We start from the raw sequence: 22,572 nt of genomic DNA, 5'->3' as shown, positions 1-22,572 counted from the left end.
TTTGAAGGTAAGAAATCAAAACCTAGAGAACTGAAAGGAGAAGCAACTGAAACAACAGGGCTTTGGCTCCTTACTAGCGTGGCTTGAGCTACACAATCCAGAATTCTGACCTGAAGCTTTCAGCTTTTGCCAGGACTTCCTCTTTTCTACTTTTCTTTCTCCCATCCCTCCTTCTCCTCTGAAGAACTTCAGAGAAAGCACAGTCCCATTCTCACACCCTACTAGCTTTGTGTGAGGGGCCTGCACCCACTCTGGCACCAGCACCTCAGCACAAAGTCACTGTCTGCAACTCAAGTGTTCAGATATTGCAGACTCCACCCTTCATGCAACACCGTGGCCTGTAATTAGCTTTGAACGCTATTTTAAGCCTCATTTCCATTCCAAATTGCCAATGGTGTGCTTTGAAAATATGTGGCAAAGCTGAATTAGTCATCTAATAACACCTCTTTGGCTTATAAGCACACACGCCCAAGGGTTTCAAAGCATTTGTGAGTCTTGAGGAGAAGCAAAGATGAAGCGAGAAACAGTTAGATGCCCTCACCTGAGTTTGCAGCCGAGCGACAATCTCCTTCCGAGCCTTCATGACTGCTTCCAGCTTGCCAGAGACCATGATAGAAAGGCCCTGGTCCTTCGCGAGAGACAGCTCCAGGTGAGCTCCGGTCTTCTGCATGATGTCAAGGCAGATCTTGGCCTGCTCGCCTTCTCCAAACTGATTCATGTCCTTGTATTTCCTCTCCTCCAGTGGCACATGAAACACCTGCTCAGCCACCAGACAGACAGAAGGACATAGCAAGCAGTCAGTATGCTTCTGATTGCCAGTGCCTCCCTCTCTTATTGCCATACAGGATTTGACCGGCATACTAAGTTTCCCGGTTTGTGCAACCCATCGGCCTTTCCAGCGGAGACGCCAGCTGTGACCAGGGAAAGTGCAAGAGCGCAGCAGCAGGCAGTCTGTCCCACACTGGGTGTCTTCCTAAACTACGCCAGGCAGGCAGAAGTGCCAAGCTATGGGGGGAATACTTTAATGGATTAGTGCTCACTACTTGAATTCTGCAATCCTCCCTTTAGGCCTGCTCCAGCTATTTGTGGAACAGGGATGCAGAGCTTTTTCTGGACAGTTTTCAACACATTCCTCCTCTCCAGAGCAGTCCTAGCTCTCAGCTGCAGTCCTCCTCATGCCCCAAGGGAAAGTATGGCAAAGAGACTGTCAATCTGACACACTGAGGATTCCATACTCCAGGGAAAGCTTCACTTCACCTACTTTTTGGAGGAAGAAAAGACACCCAACTCTCACCAACCTGAGTGATGACAGAAGCCTTTATTGGTCGGATTTTGCTCCAGGGCCCAGCAGGTTCCTGGGCAGCTTCCAAACATGGTGCTTTCTCAGGGAGCGGAGGGAAGGCTTCCTTATAGGTTGGAGGATCATTCTCTTCTTCAGAGTTTAAAGCTGTAACTGGGGTGAAACAAACAGGGGAAAATGAGATGCTCTCCCTGCAGAAACGCCCCTATTCATAGGCAGTGCAATTGTATTTAGGCATCACTAACAAGGGAGAGCAAATAACTCGTGCCCTGCTACTAATCCTATTACAGTTATGCTTGTGGAGCAGCCAAGTTTGGAGCACAACTGACCTCAGCACAGCACAGACTGCAGTAGATGCCACGAACAAACAGCCTGGTCTCAACAAGGATGCAGGAAGTGAAAGGTGGCAGCAAATAGCACATTGCTGCCAACTTCGTCAAGAAGGGCTTATGTAGTGGAGAACAGGCTGAGCAGAAAGAAGCAAAAGGAACAGAGCGAGGCTGCACGTCAGAAGGGGATAAGACAAACATATGCCCAGGAGGAAGGCAGAGAGAAGCGCTATAGTTAGAGCACGGTCCAAGGAAAGCCTGTACCTTATGTTCAACTCAGTTGTGCACTGGGCTGTGCCAAGTGGGCCAGCTCGCAGCTGGAGGATGGGTGTCAAAACCGATCAGCGAGTCAGTTAATAGTTATACTGACTTTCCCCAGCACCTGGCTGAGCAAAGGAAGGAAATGACTGCCCAGCACACTGATCCCATGAGGCTCTCTTGTAGCCCGATAATCGCATTCTTGCATGTGCCCTGTCCCAGAGCTGAGAGCACTGCTAGCCAGCGCTCTATGGAGATCTGAGGCTTGCCTCCTCCTGACCCTACACTGTGCAGCATTGCCACTGCGCTGCCGTTGGTGAAAAGCCAGAGTCGGCGGGTCTCCAATCTAGGAATGGAGAATGCAACGTCTGCACACTTGTGAGAAATCGGACGCACGGAGTGAGCTTGGGTCACAGCAAGGGACCTTGTCTGTGCAGTCTGTATTTAGAGGTACATCGTGAGAACTCAACTGTGTTTTCTCACCTTTCACCTGCTGCTGAGCCAGGCCGCTGCGGTGTTCAGCGAAGCTCTCCTGGGTCAAAACTGCCACGGAGCTCATTGTCGACTTCCCACCCACACACAATCCGGGTATGCCACTGGAAGAGACAGAGGTGGCAGCACTATTACCAGCACCATTCAAGATGCACAAAAATCACTCCAGGAAGACAAAGTACGTGTTGCTGAGCGCTTTTCCAGTCAGCCTCTTGGAAAGCACGTACAATGCCAATCAGCTGCCCTCTTCTCTTGCTGAATCAGACAAGAACTCAGGGGAAATATTTCCTCACAGCACAGTGGTCACCAAAACCAGAGCTCCTCATTAAGAAGGTAGAGGATGTGCAACTTAAGAAGGTCATTGGAAAGGGGGACACCAGAAGTTGTTAAAGTATACTCTAATTAATCTATCAATTATTAATGGTGTGCAATTTTTAAATGAGCATCTGAAAGTTCAGATAGTCAGTCCAAGACCATTGTGTAACCCTGGAGAGAAAACAAAAAGGGCCCAGGATGCTGCCTCTTCCTGGAAAAGATTTGTTTAGGTGCCTGAACTCCAGCTGACTTAGGGATACACTCAGAAAGGCACTCTCATAAGTGAGCTCAGCAACAGCAAGATCTTCGGCTCTTCCAAAATAAGAACTTACCAGCTAAATGGTCAGTAGCCAGAGAGTCCGTCCTGTAAGCTGCCCGTTTGTCAGCCTGCCAGCTTTTGCTTTATAGGAAAAAAAAAAAAAAAGAAAATATTTACATGACTGCTCCAAGACAACAGGAAAACATGTCACCCCTGTTACTGTAACTTTCAGAAGATCAGTGCCTGTACTGTGTTTCAAACTTGCATCCTATCCAAAATGTTCTCATACCGAGTCACATCTCACCATACTTTACCTGTCACGTTTTAGTAGAGCTACAGGCAACAGCACTATCTACTTAAACCTCACAGCAGGAAGCCTGGGGTAGCTACTCTTTCATCACACTGGCTACAAGAGCAGCAATCCAGTATCAAGCAAAAAATACAGTCAATTAATAACAGCTGTGCAAGACGGACATGAAATTTCAGGGTTGCAAGCAAAAGCATCAACATCTAGTCAGAGGAGACTAATAACCTGAAAACCTGCCAACAACACTGCCATCAGTCAGAAGTTAGGAATGTAGTTAGTGGAGCTTGGGCGAATCAACACAGACATCCTCACAAACTAAGGCAAACACTCAGGGCTATCCACACAAAGCTGCTGGCCAGTCCACCTCTTCATTTTTTTATAGTAAAAAGATGATGTACCAGCCACTGGACTCTCATCCAGGCCTAAGTCTGCAAGTCAGAAGGAAAAAACCCACGCTGGTTTACATAGACTATTTTAAATGTGTACATAAGATGGAACCAGGGGAAAAAAATACTCTTTTGGTGGGAGCTCTACATCTCCTGTTTCTGGATCTGCAGATTTACTGAAAAAGTGTTTGGCAATACAAGTAAAAATGTAAAAGCTGGTACAGTACACACTCTGCCAGATGTACAACAGTTCACCACACCTGGAGCCACCTTCCCCAGCAGTTATGCATGCTCTTGCAGGGCTCGCACTCTCTTAAAATCCAGTGCCTCTGACTGCTTATGGGACAAGAGTTCCCTCTCCCACACAAACCTGGCAGTGCTGCTCGGACCTTCTGAACAGCAAACTCAGAGACTTCTCAGTAAACTGAAATTTACCGTTTCTGACCGTCCAATGTGCCAGAAAAGGCTCCCAAACCCACAGTGTCACTGATGTGGCGTCTCATATCGTGCATTGTGACACAGGAAGGAAAGGCAACAGAGGCAGAAGCAAAGGAGGGAAGAACAAGGAGAGCAGTAATGCAACTGGGTCATGCAGGCCCAATTTGCACCTCAGTGAAGGCCGGAGTATTTTCCCCTACCTGAACACAGCCTCTCATCAGGCGCAAGGCAACACTACCTGCATTATCAAAGCAGTAGAGCTAATGTTGCAATTAATCCTGTAACAATTTGCTACGATGAGGTGGCAGCTACCAACACAGTCAGCGAGGCAGCCATGCTGTCAAAAGCCCAGCTGTTGAAGAGTGTAGAGGCTCTGCAAGGCATTTGCTGGTATACACGAAAGGGTGGCTAGTAATCTAATCTCAAAGAAATACCTGAGTTCTCCTCACTGTCCATGGTTACGTCATGGTGTAACATGAGGTTACATGTCCATGGTACATGACTGCACGGCTCAAGCTGCTGCAGAACTAAGGAAAGTGCGTTAGTGGCATGGCACTTGTCCCAGACTATTTCAGCAAGGCCTGCCGACTCAGCCGTTGGCTCCTCCAGCCCGTTGGGTCACTATCAAGGGTGCCACCACCTCATGGCAAGCTGCAAACAGGAACAAGGGCAGGAGCGAGAAGCATCCTAGACATTGCAAGCAGCTGCCAAGGCCTGGCTAGAGCCTTGCTAACGGCACGGACGTGCTTACAACTCTCATTTCTCAGGAAAGCACCACCTGGCATATCTTGCGTACACTCTGCTTCTTAGAGGAGGGTAACAATGAGAAGTCAGTGAACAATACCCTATACAGCGCCTGCCTGTGAGCCATGACCTCAAGGCCCAGCTGCTGGTTTCACTGTGTCCACACCAGCTGCAAAGATCTTCCTTGCAGTCTTCATCTCAGAGAAGAGCTAGACATTCAAAGAGAAATCTAAGGGCAGTGTTGAGCCGTGTGAATTTCTGCTTCGTCACCCATACAGCAAGTTAAGAACAAACACTCTCCATCTCCAGAAGCCCCAAACATCTGGTATATTGTAGGCCTCAGGGATTCATCTTTGGCCAAAATTGGAGGCAGCCATCAGAACGGTATTTTAAATGTAACACCAAAACCAGCAGCTTGAGCATTGCATTTGGAGCCTACACCTCCTTGACTTCACACTTGAGGTTTTGAAACTAAGGTTACAGCTACGTCATGTTAGCATGTGGCTGACTGGGTCAACAGGTTTTAAACAGCCTGGTTTGCGCACCATCTGTAGCGCTGGCTTTGTGTATCAAAAGAAGTTTCAGAAGTCTAGAGCGTGCTTAAAATAAAGAGAACGAAATAATCCTAAAAATAATCTCCAGCAAGGGCCAGGCCTAACCACATGGGAAACATTTGTATGAAGAGAAACAAAAGCAAAGTCTTGAGTTACACTGCCAATACAATCAGTACTTGTGGACAGAAACATTCGTTATGCATTATTTAAAACTATATTTACTAAAAATATTAGCATTTAGTTAATCGAGGTCACTAAAATCAGATGCAGCTAGGATCGCACACTGCAACAGGGCTGGGCTGGCTGGGGCAGCCACTGTCCTCGGGCAGATGTTCACGCAGGGCAGGGTGATCTCTTGGTAGATGAGTGGTCCTACATGAAAATACTTGCTTTCTGAAAACTGACTGGCTTTCCCAGACACCGAAGGCCCAGGCTTCTTGGTTTTGGGGGGGCTGCTGCTGTGTGTCAGGACATAGCCTTTCCTCTCGCACCAGTTCCTGAAGTGGTACATTGGCTGGTGTCTCAGACACAGCCAGACTCACAGCTGCCCTGTCCCCTATGGCCTCTTCCACTCAGGCCATGACCCGTCACCCTCCCCGCCGCCGCTTCCTGCCCTCGGGCAGGGGCTGCTCGGTGCCTGCCCCGCCGCTCACCAGGGCCCAGCCAACGCGAACTGCACCCCCTTTCTCCGCGTCCTCCTGGCCGGCCTCCTCACCGGGGCCAGGCTTCCACGGCCGCGCACCGAGAGGGGCAGCCGGGCCCGGAGCCCCTTCGCTCCCCGCAGCCGGGCCGGGCCGCACCAGGCCGAGGTAGGGCGGGGGAGCCAGCGGGCCCAGCGGGCCAGGCCAGGCCAGGCCAGGCCGGGGCGGGCGGCGCCGCCAGCGCCACCTCAGCACTGCCGGCACCGGGGGCGGGGCGGCACGGCGGGGCGGGGCCCTTAAAGGGCCCGGCCGGGCCCCGCTGTCACCCGCGCCCCCCGCGCCGGGCTGAGCGGGACGGGGCGGGGTGGGGGGAGCGCCCCACGGCATTGCCCGTGCGGGAGCGGGGAGGGTGCGCGGCGGGTGAGGCGGGGGCAGCCCCAGCCCGGCGCGGCCCTCCGAGATACAGGCCGGGGGTGGCCCCATCACGTAAGCGGGGGAAAGGTGCTGCCGCGGGGGGCTCGGTGACAGCCCCCGCGCCCGGCCTTAGCACCTTCCCCATGCCCGCTCGCCCCCGCCGGTGGCCCAGAGAGCGGGGCCAGGGCGCTCGCCCCCCGCCACCCGGGAGAAGGCTGCCCGGCGCTCCGCGGGCTCACCCGGCGCTGGACGAACGCCCGCCGCCGCCCGCTTTGGCTCGTACCCAGCCGCAAACCCTCCGACCGCCGGGGAGGACGTGGAGCCGCCCCGACGCGCGTCGCTCGCCCTCCCCTCCCCGGCCAGAGAGACCGCGCCGGCCCGGGCCGCCTCCTCCCCACACACCGGCGGGGCCCAGCGTCCCCATCGGGCCGGGCCGCTGATGGGGACAGCGCTACCCGACAGCTGCTGCCGGCTGGCACCGGATCCCCGCCCGCCCTCCGGCCGCCCCCGCCGGACTTTGCCCGGCCCGGCCGGCGGGAAGTTGGCCCGGAGTTTCCCGGCGGCACCGACACGTCGATGCCCAGGAGGAGGAAGCGAGGCCGGGCCGGGCCGCCCCGCTCCCCCCGCCCCGCCAGCCTCCACGTCGACGGCGCGGCCGCGGGGCCGCCCCCTGTCCCGTCGCCCCCCGCTCCTCCCGGTGACTCACTCCGGCCGGTGCCCGCTCGCCCGCCCTGCTGGAGAACCGGAGCGCTCCTGGGAGAGCGGCTCGGCGCCCGCCCCGCCGCCTATATAGGCCGGGCCGCTGCCAATCGCCGGCCCGCACGTCAGCGGGACATGCCCCTTCCCGGCGGGGCCGCCCCGGCCCGCCACGCCACGCGTGCCCCGCGCCGCCCCGCCGCCCGCCTGCTCACCGCGGTGGCCCGACCCCACGGGGCTTCACGGCGCCCGCTCCCCGCCGCCTTCCCTTAAACAAGGGATTCGCGCGCAGAAAGTGCCGCCCGCCCGCGGCCCGCAGAGCCCAGCCCGCCTGGCCGTCCCCTCCGCGGTCCCGGGAGTCCGTTCAGACCCCCAGAGCTGAGCGTTACCGACACGGCTTGGCCGAGGCCGGTTGCAGGCAGGGTTACTGAGCCGGGACGGCCCACGAGGGCTCTGATCGTTCTTAAAACCCCGGCTGGCACTGGAGAGCAGCAACACCCGGGGCTTACAATCACGGAATGGTTTGGGTGGAGGGAGCCGTTAAAGGCCAACCCAGTCCAACCCCCCCTGCGAGGAGCAGGGGCATCTCCAACCAGATCAGGTTGCTCAGAGCCCCGTCCAACCTGACCTTGAATGTTTCCAGGGATGGGGCCTCCACCACCTCACTATATAAAAAAATTCTCCATTACATCTAATCTAAACCTACCTCCTCCTAGTTTAAAACCATTACCCCTTGTCCTGTCACAACAGGCCCTGATAAAAAGTTTGTCCCCATCTTTCCAATAAGCCCCCCTTTAAGTATTGAAAAGTCACAATGAGGTCTCCCTGGAGCCTTCTCCTCTCCAGGCTGAACAGCCCCAACTCTCTCAGCCTGTCCTCATAGGAGAGGTGCTCCAGCCCTCTGATCATCTTCCTGGCCTCCTCTGGACTCACTCCAACAGGCTTCTACCCTGTCCCACAACCAGTGAGGGACACTGAGGCCCCGGCCCAAAAAGGCTAGTTCATCCTCCTCCTGTACAGTCTGTGTGAAAGCAGCAGCCACCTGGTTCTGAGGTTGTAGACAGAAGGGGCAAGGGAAGAATAAGATTTAAAAAAAACCAAAAAAACCAACCAAACAAACAAAAAAAACCCCAGAAACCAAAAACCAAAACCAACCACACTCCCCTCCCCAAAAAAAGAAAGGGGAAAAAAAAAGAAAAAAAAAAAAAAAAAAGAGAGCCCCTCTCCTTATTTCAACCTCTAACTTGGAAATGAGGAAGAGTGCAGGAGGGGAAAGGCAAGCCGGCAAACACAATACCCTCCTTGCCTGTGGAGAGGATGTTTATTAAAGTTTGTACAATATAGATGTTTTTAATTATTAGCCCTGCACCCTTAGGGAAGTGAGGAAAAAAAGTCCCATCAATGTAAAAACACATGGAATTTGAACTGATTTTTGCATTAGCTCAGTCGCTGCCCATTTTCCTACGCAGGATTAATTCTCCTCATCATTCATAACTTGCACTTAGTGACTGGTTTTCTCATTCACGCCCTGCTCTCTCCCAGACCCTGGCAAACTCAATGCAAGAACCTGCTTTGTGGAGCTCTGCAGAAATCTGAGGTCTTTGGAATAACTGCTTTTGATTACATGCGATAATTTTTAGAGATATTAATGTGCTGTGTTTATGGAAACATGGACAGTATTTAGCCTTAAGTAAAGTTATGATTACTTATTATTATTGAACAAGAGTAGGAGATTTCTCCAGTTTTTCCTCTTTTAATCCTGTGGCTGGGAGGACACATTCAGAGCACTTGAACTTTTTGACACAAACAATTTATCACCGTAAATAAAAATACGCTTGCGGGTGAAATTGGGAAGTACACTAAAGGGAGGAGAATAGTTCTCAAGAGTTGAGACCTTGCCCAGGCACCACGATGATCCATAGGCCCCTGCCCTGGCCCCTCCTCAAAAAAAGTTCATTGGTCTCTGCAAGGATGCAGGGATACTGCTCCAAGCACGCGGCTGCCACACAGAAAGGCAGCAACCACTGCTGCCACGTCATAGACGCTCTAAGAGCTGGCTCAGGCTCCTCCGACAAAAACCATCTAGGCTGTGGATGCCAGCAGCACCCCATAAGACATGCCAGCAGGCTGGTGCCTATCAAGACAGAGGCGGCGCACAGAAAAGCAGAGCATCGGGGACCTGGGCAAATCACAGCACCTCCAGACTCTGGACACTTCTGCTTCCAGGCAGCAGCTGGGAGTGCAGGGGGTGGGAATTTGGGACTTGGAGCCTAGCACTCTGAACCTCGCTCAAGGTGCACAATGCTTTTCTGGCGATTTCACTCCCTGGTGTTTATCTCCTCACCGTAAAGCAAGCAGCCTCCTTTCAAAGCTCGAACTTCGCTGCATCCAATTATCTCTGACACAGGTAAGTGCTGCAATCCCTTGTGCCAGGGGAACCAGAGGAGCATCACAACCCCCAGCACAGAGCATCTTACTGCAACACCAACATCCTTCTCCCTCAACTCCATCTCATTATCTGGTTCAGCAGGGGCACTCTGTGGGGACCTGCCACTCTGTGCCTGTGGGACGACTGTACAGCCCTCTCCTGCTCTATGTAATGCTGCTGCTGCCACTGCGGTTGCTAGGGCATCATGGATTTCTGGCTTTTATCACAGCTTCCTCTCCAGGACTGTTTAAGAGGGAATCTTCCCCATGTGTTTCTGCAGTTCATCCTTTATTTGCAGCTGCAAGTGGTGGAAGGGAAGCCTGCCAGGCCCAGAAGTTACTGGAAGGCCTAGAGCATCTCACTGTGTGCTACCCTCAAATGATGATTTCTGCTGAAGGAAACATGTTCTCCTTAGAGGAAGATCTTCCACAGGGGAAGAGGGTAGTGGGGAGAAGAGCTCAGCTGTCCTCCTCATTAAGTACAGAAGTGTCCTGTGCACGGGCAAAAGCAGATTTAGAGGGTGCTAGAAGGCCTCTTTCAAGCTGCTGCTCCTCCTGCCAGCATGACATTGGCCATCCGCGTCCCACCCCATCTCTCTTCTTCAATAAGGCAATGGGGTACAGGCAGAGAGAGGCGAGAGGCTTGCAGGGGTCTGTTCTGTCTGCTTGCTCACAAATGCAATCTCACATTAAAAAAAAAAAAAAAAAAAAAAGATGTTTGTCATGGAGATGTGTGTAAAATGGCTCCACAAGAATCCAGGTGTAGGAATTTCTGGTAGCTGAGGGGAAAGGAGACAGAAGAAGATACCCAACCCCTTGACAAACATCTCTCCCTCTAGCATCCCATATTTTGGCAGCATTACAGAAGACCCTGGTTTCATGACTTGCAAGAACAACTGAAAAGGAAGCCTCCCAAAAAGAGTACTGATGTACAACAGAAAGGGTGAAGGATTGAGCAATATGTAGTTTCCATGGCTTATCAAACTGGCAGCTCATAGCACCAATCTGAGGGAGGACACAGAAATGGGACCAGCAAAAATACCAAAGAGATAAAACTAACACTGAACAGGTTTGGGGTTTGGTTTTTTGGAACACGTGTTCATCAGTGTGAAAGCAAAGGCTGAGGCATTAAGAAGCTTTCCATAATCACACCACCCCAGGACTCTTGGGGAAGGGAGAGGAAAATTTCAGCTCCTTAAAACACTGGAGCAAAGACCACAAAAAGATTGGTCTTTCCTGGCACATTCACCCTCAGCTGAGCTAGGATTTTGCAAAGGATTTCTTCTAGCCTGTTCTTATTTTCTGTTGTTGTAAGAGATCCCTATTTTTCCGTCCAGAAAATGCAAGCCTTATTTGGAAAGCAACCTAAGTATGCCCTAAAGAGCGTGTGCTGTGACTACTTCCTATTAAATATAACTCCAGATTTCTAAAACTGTATAAATAAGCATCCTTTTTTGTACTCTGGGTGCTCAACCGACATGCTGAAGTCAGAGAACAAAGAACTACGCCTGAAAGTATCAATTTCAGCACATCACTCACCAGTGGCATGAAGAGAAAAGGGGCGGGGGGCTACTTTGGATCGCACTAGAAAAAGAAGTGGAAAAGGATTCAGGACGCAGGGCACTTGTATGCCAGAGAGTACTGGGGTTCTCAGGCAAAGCAGGCAAGATACGCCTCAGCTCTAAAGCTATTGCTACGGCTTGCCATAGGATCGTCCAATAGAATGTTTTTATTTCTACAGGAAAACATCTATTAAATGAAGCTAAGGGTCAAATTAGACCCTACAGATCTATAGGTCCTTCTGCTATGAGAATTAAAAAAAGTTTCATCATAAAAAGTGACTGAGCATGAGTCCACATTGCTTACGTCTCAGTGACTTTGAGACCAGATTTCTTTAATTGCCACAAGGAAGGAAACTTCCAGGGATGTGCAAGTCAGATACCTCTCTTCCCTACTCACACATCAGTGCTAGGAAGAAATTATTCTGTAGGCTAAATTCTGCCCCTCAGCTGTACCTAATGCAAGCCCACTGTAAATACCCAAGTAGAGAACTGCTGGTAGCAAGAGAAAAGACTGCCTGAGCCTATACACTAATTGCAACTCCAACTATTTGGCCGCATTGTGAAGAAGGGAGGGAGGTGGAAGGAAGATGAGCAGCCGCATGTGTTTGTCTCACCTGAGGCCTAGGTGGTATAAACAAGGGGTCCCAAGGGAGCACACCACCACTTGCTGTTCTCCTGGTAAACCTACGTTACTTACCAAGGGCAATTCTCTCACACAAGCAGAAGAGCTGACTAGACGTTGAAGAAAGGTGACTAACCTCCACAGGCCTTTCAGGCCAAAATGATTGTTTAAAACTTATTTATTTCCTGGGCACCCTGACAATAAAATTATGCAACCATCAGCTAGAAAACAATATATACACTGCCCTTCCTAGACTATCACAGGGTGCTCTAAAAAAAGGGGCAAGCAAAGTAGGTAGGAAGAACAGGAGCAACTTACTGGTGTGGAGTTCTAGTGTGAGCAAGTAGCTTCAAGCTCTCTGACCGCAGAGAGAAGAAAAGCTGCTAGTTAAGGGTATACACGCATGTTTTACACAGGGACACTGTGAGAAAACCAGATTTAGTGGTTAACGCACAGACATTATCGAAGAGACTCAAGCTCTACTCCTAGTTTTGCTGCTGATTTGGTGAATTGACTGGTGAAATTCTCTTGCTTGCCCTGGCTGTGCACACACAGCAGTCTTGGTTTACTCTGTGGACTCATTATTTCATTTCAGGTTGTTCAGAACACTGTGATCCTTGGATGCCAGGTGCTATGACAAACAAACGCTGTTTCAGAGATGAGGAAGAAAGTCAATGGACAGTTTAATAAAATCAATCCGAAAGCAAAGCAAAAGGAAGCCACAGAGGACAGGTCAGAGTCCATCCTTCCACTTACACTGGGAGAGAAATCTGATTATTTAACACAAACTGGGCTTTCAGGAGAAGTTAGGATTTCAAATAACCAAGATAAAATGGAATAGATAAAATGGAATACGATGAAAGTAGAAGTAATCCATTCAGACCAAGAATGGCTGAGGTGAATTTCCCACCTATATTTTGGAGATGGTTATGGACAAATTCAGGAATTTAAAAGGTTGTGTAAACATAAATAAATTTCAGATTCTTGGCCTTGGGGAGCCTTTGAAGAGGAATGCTTCGTAAACACGAGGGACAAAGTGAAAGAAAGTGTCTTCCTGGTTTTTTTTTTACAGTTTTATGGTAAAGCAAAACACTGACTTGAGTCAAGAATGGGAAAAGAGATTCAGAAAAAAGATTACCAATACACTGCCTGGAAAGGGGCAATAGCATGGAGCAGTAGAAGTGAAAGTCACAACAATTCAGGCCATCTGACAACAGGCTGGAGGCCTAAGTCTCCAGGGTCTCTACTCCAACCTCCTGCTCAAAGCAGGGTCAGATCAGGGCATTCAGGGCTTTCTTCAGTCAGGTCCTGAAAACCTCCAAAGCTGTACAAACTTTCTGGGCGACCCGTTCCAATACCTGACTATCCTAACATTGAAAAAGATTTCTTACATGCAGTCAGAACCTTTAATTTCAATTTTGGCTCTTTATGCTGATCTTAAGTTGCTTTTTAATTTAAATTACCACCACACTGTGCTCATCATACACGGGTGCTTTCAGAGTGGTGCTGCAGCACAGCTCTCTTTAATCTGCACTGCAGAAGAAAAAAAATCTGACACAAATAATTAGCCGAGAGTTACTTCCCAAAGCCTGCTAGTATCACAGTTACCCAAGAAGTGAGGATTGTGGAGATACTGCAGAACAAAGCACACACTATCCCCTTTCTGTTCTTCAAAAGAAAACTTTCACTTCACCCTCCTTCAGCTACTGGGTTGGAGTTCTTTTGTTTACCTTTTCAGTGTCTCCTGTTCCCTCTCCTTTGGCAATTGCAATATAAAATGAACACGTGGCAATTTTTTCTACTTTTTTTTTTTTAAAGAGATATTGCCAGAAGCTCTCATGCACTCCATATCACATGCCTTGGAAAGGCAAGGGACTTGCAAGCCCTAAACTTACCCTTTTTCACATTAATTGTCATGTATTTAGAAAATTCAAAGCTGACCATGTCCCTCGGATTGAATGTGTCACCATGCTCCCTAAGACTCTTCCCTGCAGGTATTCTTAGGTTGATGTTTTGCAGGGAAGAAATTAAGGACCTGCTTACAGCAGTTTATAAAGATGATAACCACTTATTTTCATAGAGACATGATTAGGTAAATATATATAGCAAACGAAAAAAAAATTAAGACAAGACGCAAGCTAAATGGGTTGTCTCAAATTACATTTTTCAGGGAGGCAGAGGGACAATTTGCAACTTAAGCACGGAAACTGTAAATAGACTTTTTTTTTTGTCTGTTCTGGTGGTTTTTTTTTTTCCTTTCTTTTCTTAATCTTGCTTAGCTAATTTAATTCTAGGTATTCTACAGAAAAACCTAAGCAAGGTTGTTCACGGCTCCTTGAAGGATTTTAAAGATTCCTCAGTTACTAATGTTTATTGAATAATGAAGACTTAAGAGAATGCCGGAGCTCAATTTTTATAAACTTTCCATGTGCTCTGGTATGTTTTCCTCCGAGTTCCAGTTCCCCAAGTCACATGGCTTCACAAGACTCTCCAATTTTGTGCATTTTTTTTCTGTATGTCTATCTTTCAGTTACCATAAGCAGTTTGAAAATATATCCCAGAAAAGTTAGCATTATTGTGACAAACAAGAAAACCTCAAAATAATTAAATAATTAAACTTGCAGGGAGGCTAGTGCTTTGTTTGGAGAGGGAAGGAACAATTTAAAAGTGAAAAAAAAAAAATCTTCAGTTTGGCAACAATTCCTCTGAAAAGGCATTAAAGTAAATAACTGATTCCAACTGCCACTTTTTGAAAGCAATGATAGGACCCTCACTATTTAAGCACAGCCTTCCCTTTGTCCTATTCATAGCACATGCAACAGGGGCTCAACATATCCACAGACAAGCACTAATTCCTAATCTCTACTAGGCCAAGCAAAAGGCTCTTCATGTGTTAGACAGAATTACATCACGGTGATCTAAACTGACAGTGAAAAAACCAGACAGTCTTCTCTTCCAAATCTGCAAGGCCACTCTAAGCCTGCCATGAAAGAAGAGAGAGAGAGATAGTGAGAACTCAGAGTAAAACTATTTCCACTAATTGTTACAAATAATATTATTTTACGCTTAAAACCTCTTTTCATAATTGAATCACTTCCAGTTCCACCCTGCTCATCTTTGGGCTGAACTAGAAGGGTGTATGTGCCATTTTCGGTACAAATTTTTTGCTTGGATACCTCATGCTGTACAGTCCTCCACCCACTCATTGTTATTGTCTTTTGGATTAACAGAATAGTGCTCTGAGCAGTAAGAGTTTTAAAATAAAATAGAGAGGTTAACATGTCTTATATTCCCAAGAACTCCTAAACTTCTGTAAATACTCACTGCTTGCTCTCATTTTTATCCACAACTCTGCTGCAATCAAGAGAGCCATCAACTCAGTATTTTAATTTCATGAAACTATTTACAAGAGCAGGTGTAGAACTTTACTTTTAAGTTTCCTCAATGCTACTTAGTCAGCTCGACTTTTAAGTAACAGTCACATAGCTACAACCTGCTATTCTCCAGAGATTAAGGGTCCTTGTAAGATCATGCGCCTAAATCCCAGCAGGCTGTTAACAACTGCTGAACTCCTAATTTTGAAAACAAAGGCATATGCAGTAACAGGCCAACCATAACATATTCCTGTATGCGCTCTCATCCTGCCTGCTCTGTGAGTTTTCTTCTCAGCTTTCCTTTCAACTGCTCCAACACAGGTTTATATTCAGCTTTATCACTTGACCAGAGATAACAGCAAACTTACTTTCTACTGTGCAATGGAAACAGTTGGGGCCTGGTTTGCAAAGCGCAGAGCCCCGCTCCCCTCTCTGTGAAGGGCAGGGGAGGTCAGACAGCCCATACCATCTCCAGTACCCACTGGAGAGACACAAACAACCCCACTCCTCACCCAGGGCTACAGCTGGGGCAAGCAGCAACAAGTCCTTTTCGATCCTTCCCAGCCTCTCACCCCACTCGGACTTTCTCTGTCTTCGCCTCTGTCCCTGCCAGTGGGGCAATATTCCTTCCATCAAGTCTGACCCTCACGCTCTTCCTTTTTCCTAAGTCGACTCCTGTATCCATCCCACGCCTGATGTCCCTGTTCCTGCCACACAGCCTGCCCTAGGCTTTGTTTGTCACTCATCTTTGGCAAATATCCAGTTTATTTTGTAAAATATCCAGTTTAACTCTCAGTGCCAGAAACACAGGGATAGACAGAAACACAGTATCAGAAAAAAACAGAAGAGAACCAGCAAGTGGTTTTACTGCAGGTGGTACCACCCAAATTGAGCTACAGACATCAAGGTGTCCAGCGTTCTTCTTAAAAAGAAAAAAAAAAAAGGTCTTTACTGATTTTTCAGTCAATCCACTGCAAAACCTTTGAAATATCAATAAATCAAAACTAGTGGGGGTAGGGGAAAGGGGACTGAGGAGTGATGCCCATGCTACGTGCAAATACGCTAAACCAAGCCTGACATTTGAATGATGCAAGCTTATTCAAGTTATCCAATCCCTGATAAAAAATAACCCAGAGGTTAGCTTTATGAAAGCTAGCCATACCTGCCCCATGGTTATTTACTATGAGATATGATACTGGGAACCTTCCTTTAAAACCAGAGTCCTAATATGTTCCAGTCAGGCAGCACTTTTAATTGGCTTTGACAGAGACCCCAACAAGCAATTACCAGCTTAAGAACACAAGGACAGGGATGGGTTCTGCGACCTCCAAGCTGAATAGTAACAGTCAAAACACTACAGCGTTCCAGTCTTTTCTCCTTAAAATCCAGTTAGTTGCTGGGATATCAGACTACTAAATGCATAGCTACAGACTCAAGTATTAACTGTTGAGATATCACCATTCACTTCCAGAAATTTTCAATCAGATATTTCTTATGTAGGTAGAAGCTATGGTGTACGTGCAAGTTATATGCGTGGATTTGTGACATATGTTCATATGGCAGTCACTTGTAGAACTCTGTTTGTTGATTTGGGTGTTTTTTTTTTTGTTTGTTTTTGTTTTGGGGTTTTTTTTTTTTTTTTGTCTGTTTGCATGTTTGTTTTTTTTTTTTCTTCCATTAATGCCCAAATAAATCTACCAGTTCAGTTCCATCGCCAAACTTTTCCCAAATTCTCCTTCAGGAGTGAAAAATCTTTAAAAAAGACAACAAAACTGTTGCTGGAAAACAGTTCCAGACACTGTGCTGCTGACTGTAAGAGAATCTGGTACTACTTCCATTTTGCATCAACAAATAAATCCATTTTACTTTACAATTAAATTAAACAGTGTCATTTAAGGGAGGTCGCATAAATATTACTGTGCTATTCAATCCTCTAAAAGGCAAAACTTTTCCTGTGAATCATCATTTCTTGGTGTCTTACAGCTACTGAACCAATCCCTTCCCTTCTTCCAGTGCTGTTTTTCCACTGAAGTTAAACCCATTAGGATTTCCTCTAACTGAGCCTTTTGTGGTCTGCCTTTTCTGTCACGTTTCTCTGTTTTTTCTGCCCGCTGCTTTGCAAGCCCCTCTTTTGTGACTGTAGCTGGACATAGCTCCTTGCCTCAACCCCTGCTCCTCACAAAAGAGTGACATGCTTCTGTTGCTGCCTCAGCAACCCAGCCAGCTCCCGCGGTACGGCCAGCTGTGGCCAAGGTCAGCTCTCCGCACCCACTCGGTCGCTAGACCGGGACTGCCCCACTCCATCCGCCTGCCCCTTTGGCATCGCTCAGGAACCTGCTCCTGGCACTGGGGCCCCTTGCTCCTCCTGCCAGGGCCAGAGGTTTCTTCCCAAGTCCAACAACTGCCAAAAGTGCAATTAAAGAGATTTCACTGAGGTGAGAGCATTAATGACAAGTTTCCCCCCCACTCCAATTTAAATATCACTACTACTTTGCTTTATTTAGAGTACTAAGCAGAAATCCAACTGTCTGTCTTATACACAAACATAAAGGCACACTCCCTGTGTTCTTTGTAGAAGCCACCTATTTAGCTCTCCCCAAAACACAGGAACATACAGACACAAAACAAAGTTCCAGTACACCCCAATTAAACTAAATGTTTTTGTGAATCAGCTGAAGTCAAGAAATTAACACTGTGAGGTATAAATGTACCTACATTATTTAGATGCTAAAAGATCTCATAATAATTTGCAAAATAATAGTAGCTATCTTCAAGGCTTGAAAGATCTACCAGATGCAAGATACAACAAAAGTGAACCAGTCATGAGAAACAATGCTGTCCACCAGCAAGATCAAAGAAAAATATCTGTATTACATGGCAACTGCTAGAAAGCATCCTCATATTTCTGAGACTGCTGGGAAAATACCAGAGCTTGGTAGTTAGAAACACCTTTACATCACTTAAATGATGGAAAAAAAGAATCACTTTGTCTTTAACATAGATAAGTTCCTTAGGAAACAAAATAAACCCAGAACACTCATCACAGCCCAACTACCTCTCCTTATTAGAATTAAAACTTAAATGTATAAATCTTTTAGGAACCTGAAGTCTTCTATGCATATGAAATATTCTAAGTAAAGAAGCTTTTCCTCCTGCTTTGACTAGAACTTTTCCTCCTTGTTTATTGATACATCTTTTTTCAACCTGACTCCCTGATTCTCTTCCACTGAAGTCACACCATGAGAGCTATGGGGCAATGTGAGTTCACAGAAGGAAGACATGGAAAAAGGTCACTAGAGTTATTAGGCATGCGGGACTTTTCCATATAAGATGGTAATGTAAATCACAAGATTTTAATAGCAGATTTTTAGGACATAAACAATCTATCTTTTAAAGCTAAAGGACAGCTAAATATAAAGCCACATGCTGAATTCTCTCAGGTATAATTCCACACTCAGGATAAGCCTGTAACCCATAATTATTCTTCTAAAACTAGGAATTTCTAAAATGAAGAGCTCCTGAAACAAGCCCCAAACTTGGGATGCTAGATTCTTGCCTTAATTACCAACCTAGCATAAGCACCCAGGGTCCGAGACCAGCTCAGGTGTCTCCTGAGCTCCTCTGCAATTCCTCCCCAACAGACCCTGCTGACCAGGACCCTCCCTTCCACTCCAAACGCAGTCTCACATCCCACAATAACACACCTCCTGGTAACACAGACTCCACTGGAACAGCTTCTAGACCAAAGCCTCAGAACAAACAATAAACAAAACAAAAAACCACCAGCAAACCTCACCACACTACACAGTACAACCTAACGCTCTCTTCTTTCATGGTTAGGGTAATTAGGAAGAAGAACAGAGGCCTAATCTTGCAGCTGGGTTTTACTTTCCTATCTCTTCTTTATCTGTTTTCATATTTTAATACAAATAACACCTACTTAATTCTTGCGCAGACCCATGTTGCAAAAGTTTTACAGGCTCCGGGCCTCTCAGTAACATGCTCTTGGACAAGTTAGACTCGTTACATCCTGGGTTAACATGCCTCTCCCAGCCCACTTTAAAAACCTCTGTTGCAACTTCTTCAGCGGTACATGTCTCTGTCAAGATTAGAACAGCATTTCCATAAGGGTAATGCTACAGAGAGGAGGCTGTTATTGTGCTCGATCCACAGGGCGCTAAAAGGCTTGTATTGCTCCTTACGATGTCTTGCCATGCTACGCTTGGGTGCCCACTCCTGCTAAGGATGAGACAGACTGATCTGTAACATCTCTCTTTCAGGCGGCAAGGAAAGTGCAAAGGCAGTTTCCAGTCTCTGTCTTCACTGCTTGCCAGTTTCAAAACACCCATAAGGACACTTGCCAAAGTCTTGGTATTTGGCTTTAAGGTTCATTTCATAAGCTCCCCGCAGTATAGACCTGAGGATTTCCTTCTGTAGAATTCTTGAATATAAAATAAAGTTGAACCATTGTTGAGTGACTTTTTTTTTTTTAAAGAGAAACAACATTTTCAAATAATTCTGATATTCTACAGAAACCCAGGGCTCGAATTGTCAGACACCCTCCTAGCCATGGTGAATGAACTTTTTTAACCACCCGTGTTCAGTTTGAACACTCCGCTCTGGTCTCAGTGGCACAACTGACTGCTCTAACCATTTCACTGGTAGAGACCTGGGTGAGTTACCTGAATTCTCACAGCAGCACAATCCTAAGTGCATTTGTACCAACTTAACATGCTTCTGTATGCGAAAGGAAGAGTATGTTTTGGGAAAGGCAGTGTCAACTGAATATTGTAACGATAAAACATCCCAATTTTCTTTGAAAAGGTGTAAACTGCACAGGCTGGCTTGTCCGGGATGGCTCTCAACTCTGATAACAGCTATGGAATCCAAGGTTACAGATCTCTCTTCTAACAGACCATACTGTCTTCGGAAGCAGCTTAATGTGAACTGGAGAAAAAACTACCTACTTGACTAAGAACTGCCCTTATCCTACCAAAAATAAGTTATATTTTACCATTATGCTATATAACATAATGACAATGTTATGACCCAATTCCAGATTAAGGGGAAATCTCTTCCCTGATCATCCCAATCTAGAGAAATGAGACCAATGAAAAAAAGTGGGGAACAAAATAACCTTTAATACACAAGAAGCAGTGTAATAATTTTTTGACCTTTTCAGGCAGAATTGAGGGAGAAGAGGGAAAGAAGATAACAAGAAGTCAGCCTAACTTGCAACAAAGGAGGAGACAGGAGCATGTATCACACTGTCAGGATTGTCCAATTTACACAGGACAAACACAGAGGCAATCTTTCTTAACTGCTTCTTAGAAGCCACTTAGAAAACTGTCTTTGAGAATGATCTAGGCTTACTACATCTTGCCACAGTGGCAAAGCTCAGACTAGGCGGTTACGCTGCCTCTTCCACCCTACATTTACAGGTCTCCAGATATTGCTACCTCGACATCTAGCAAGAGCTCTTCCTGTGCATGTCATTCTTATCTGCGAAAAAGCTGTACTACTGTCCACTTTTTTGAAGGAAAAGGTTGGGTTTTTTTTCTGTGGCTGGACTACGTGGGTGGCCCTGTCTATGATTTGGGTCACACTGCAAAAAAATCCACATACAAAGAGGAAGACTGTTTTTTCTAACAGCTTAAATCTGAACAGGCAAAGGGTTGGAGATACAGAGGTTTATCAGACACATAGCTACAAATTATGTTACTGCTTCCTTTCCTGCCTTGCCTCTGATGTATATTCCTCTACAAGAGGGAGGGATATACAATCCACTTACGCAATGATACCTGAAGCACCACGTTCCAGTCTGGTTTGGGGGGAAAAAAAAAGCGCTGCTATACTATCTGTTACACTGTTTTCAGTTAGAAGACAATTGTGTAGCATTCAGATAGCAACTGCAGGAAAAATGGAGGCTAAATCATCAGGCAGCAGTTTCACTTGCCTTACTAAACAGAAAACATGCAATACAGCACATATCAGCGTGCAGAATTTTTTCTGCTGTTACACAAAAGTATAGGAAAAGAAGTGACTCCTTCAAACTCCCTCCTTGGAACTGAATGCCTCTAATCTTCCCTTCCCAGCCACTGAGTTGTGAATTTAGATTCAGATTCTAAACTAGAGATGTGAATTCAAGGACTCATCTCAGCAATTACAAGCTAACTGCTGTTGCTATTACTAGCATTCCCAGCACAACCTGCTCTCGTCTTGTCTTTCAGTGGAAGGAATTGCTCTTGCCAGCTGGGAATCCTTCCTACTGTTTGGGGAAGGCCAGCATGGAAAGCACTACTTATCATGTGTCAAGCCATTTCAGCTATAGCCAAGCTGGGCCCAAGGATCACGAACTCCCTGTGCTTAACCCTCTTCAGTTCTGCTTGATTGCTGGATCACCCTGTTCTATAAATAACCTGCAATAAAACCACACTACAGGATTAGAGAGCAGTTCGGTAAAGAGGCAGAATTTCCCCTCTGTCACACAGAGGCAGCTGGCTCTACCTGAAGAGCCACAGGTGAGGTGGAAACCCTTCCCCAGAGCAGCCCACGGCCAGAGCCCCCAGCTTTCGGGCCCACCAGCAATGCAGGTGGACGCTCTTACACTCAAGCTCGAACTCTAAGAGCCCGAAGCAGACCGGGCCTCGGAACACAGGACGGGACCTGCCACCAAGCCGAAGCGGGGAGGGGAAAGCGACCGCACCCGTGCCCTCCTCAGCCTCGCCCCCTCGGGGGCTGCGCGGGAACACCCCCGGTTGAGTCGCGGGGCGGAGGGCGGCCGCCGCGGGGAGGGGAAGCGGGGCATGACTCATGCTTTTTGTCCGCTCCCTGGCTGGCACTGGAGCGCTCCCCGCCGCCGACGCAGCGCGGGGCGGCCGCTGCTAGAGGGAGCGGCGGCGAGGAAGGAGGGAGGCAGAGAGGCCGGCGGCGGAGCGAACCCCTCCGCGCAGCCCCCGCGCCCCGTCCCGGTGGCGGTGGGGGCGACCGGGGGGGCGGGACACCTCAGGGGCACGTGGCCCACCCCGCGCCAATCGGAAAGGCCGAGACCATAGAGCAGAGCCGGGCGCTCGCTAGACGTTCCGCCCGCGGAGCCCGTCTCTCTGCTGCCGCCATCTTGTTGGAGGCAGCGGTACCCACCCGGCCGCAGAGCCGGGCCCGCACTCTCCTCCCGCTTAACCTGAGGCGCTCCCCACCCCTCACCGCCCCTCCCGCGCGGCCGCCGGGACTGGCTTTACCTCTAGTAGGCCCACAGCGAAGCCTATGCTGGGTACGAGGCCGAGGGGCCGGCCGCCATCTTGGTAAAGAAGAGGGATGTGCGTGACCTACCAGCATACGGGTGGTCCCTCCCCCACGTACCCTTGGCCGGCGGGTTGCTATGGGAACGGGGCGGGACGCATGCGCACCAGACCCTTACTCCGCTCCTCCCGGGGGCGGGGCCTGAGGGGAGGGGG

At 48.0% G+C, this 22,572-nt stretch overlaps 1 protein-coding gene across 2 annotated transcripts in view; it reads right to left on the bottom strand.

Moving 5' to 3' along the window:
• HDLBP (high density lipoprotein binding protein) overlaps nucleotides 1-22,474 on the bottom strand; it is a 41,803-nt gene extending 19,329 nt beyond the window's left edge. The window contains exons 1-5 of one of the 2 annotated variants that reach the window (XM_086754255.1): nucleotides 22,357-22,474; nucleotides 3,027-3,094; nucleotides 2,371-2,483; nucleotides 1,299-1,453; nucleotides 542-757 (exon numbers count right to left, since the gene is read on the bottom strand). In XM_086754255.1, the coding sequence (XP_086610381.1) occupies nucleotides 542-757; nucleotides 1,299-1,453; nucleotides 2,371-2,446 (447 nt within the window). In that variant the 5' untranslated portion in view covers nucleotides 2,447-2,483; nucleotides 3,027-3,094; nucleotides 22,357-22,474. Of the gene's footprint in view, nucleotides 1-541; nucleotides 758-1,298; nucleotides 1,454-2,370; nucleotides 2,484-3,026; nucleotides 3,095-7,143; nucleotides 7,219-22,356 lie in introns of those variants that run through there. The other variant, XM_086754256.1, reaches the window with a different exon arrangement.
• Nucleotides 22,475-22,572: the final 98 nt, after the last annotated feature.

Source organism: Chlamydotis macqueenii, chromosome 9 (genome assembly GCF_036417535.1).
Source record: "Chlamydotis macqueenii isolate bChlMac1 chromosome 9, bChlMac1.mat, whole genome shotgun sequence".
NCBI classification, from domain to species: domain Eukaryota; kingdom Metazoa; phylum Chordata; class Aves; order Otidiformes; family Otididae; genus Chlamydotis; species Chlamydotis macqueenii.
Note: the sequence above shows the minus strand (reverse complement) of the source record. Positions and strands in the feature narration are given on the sequence as shown.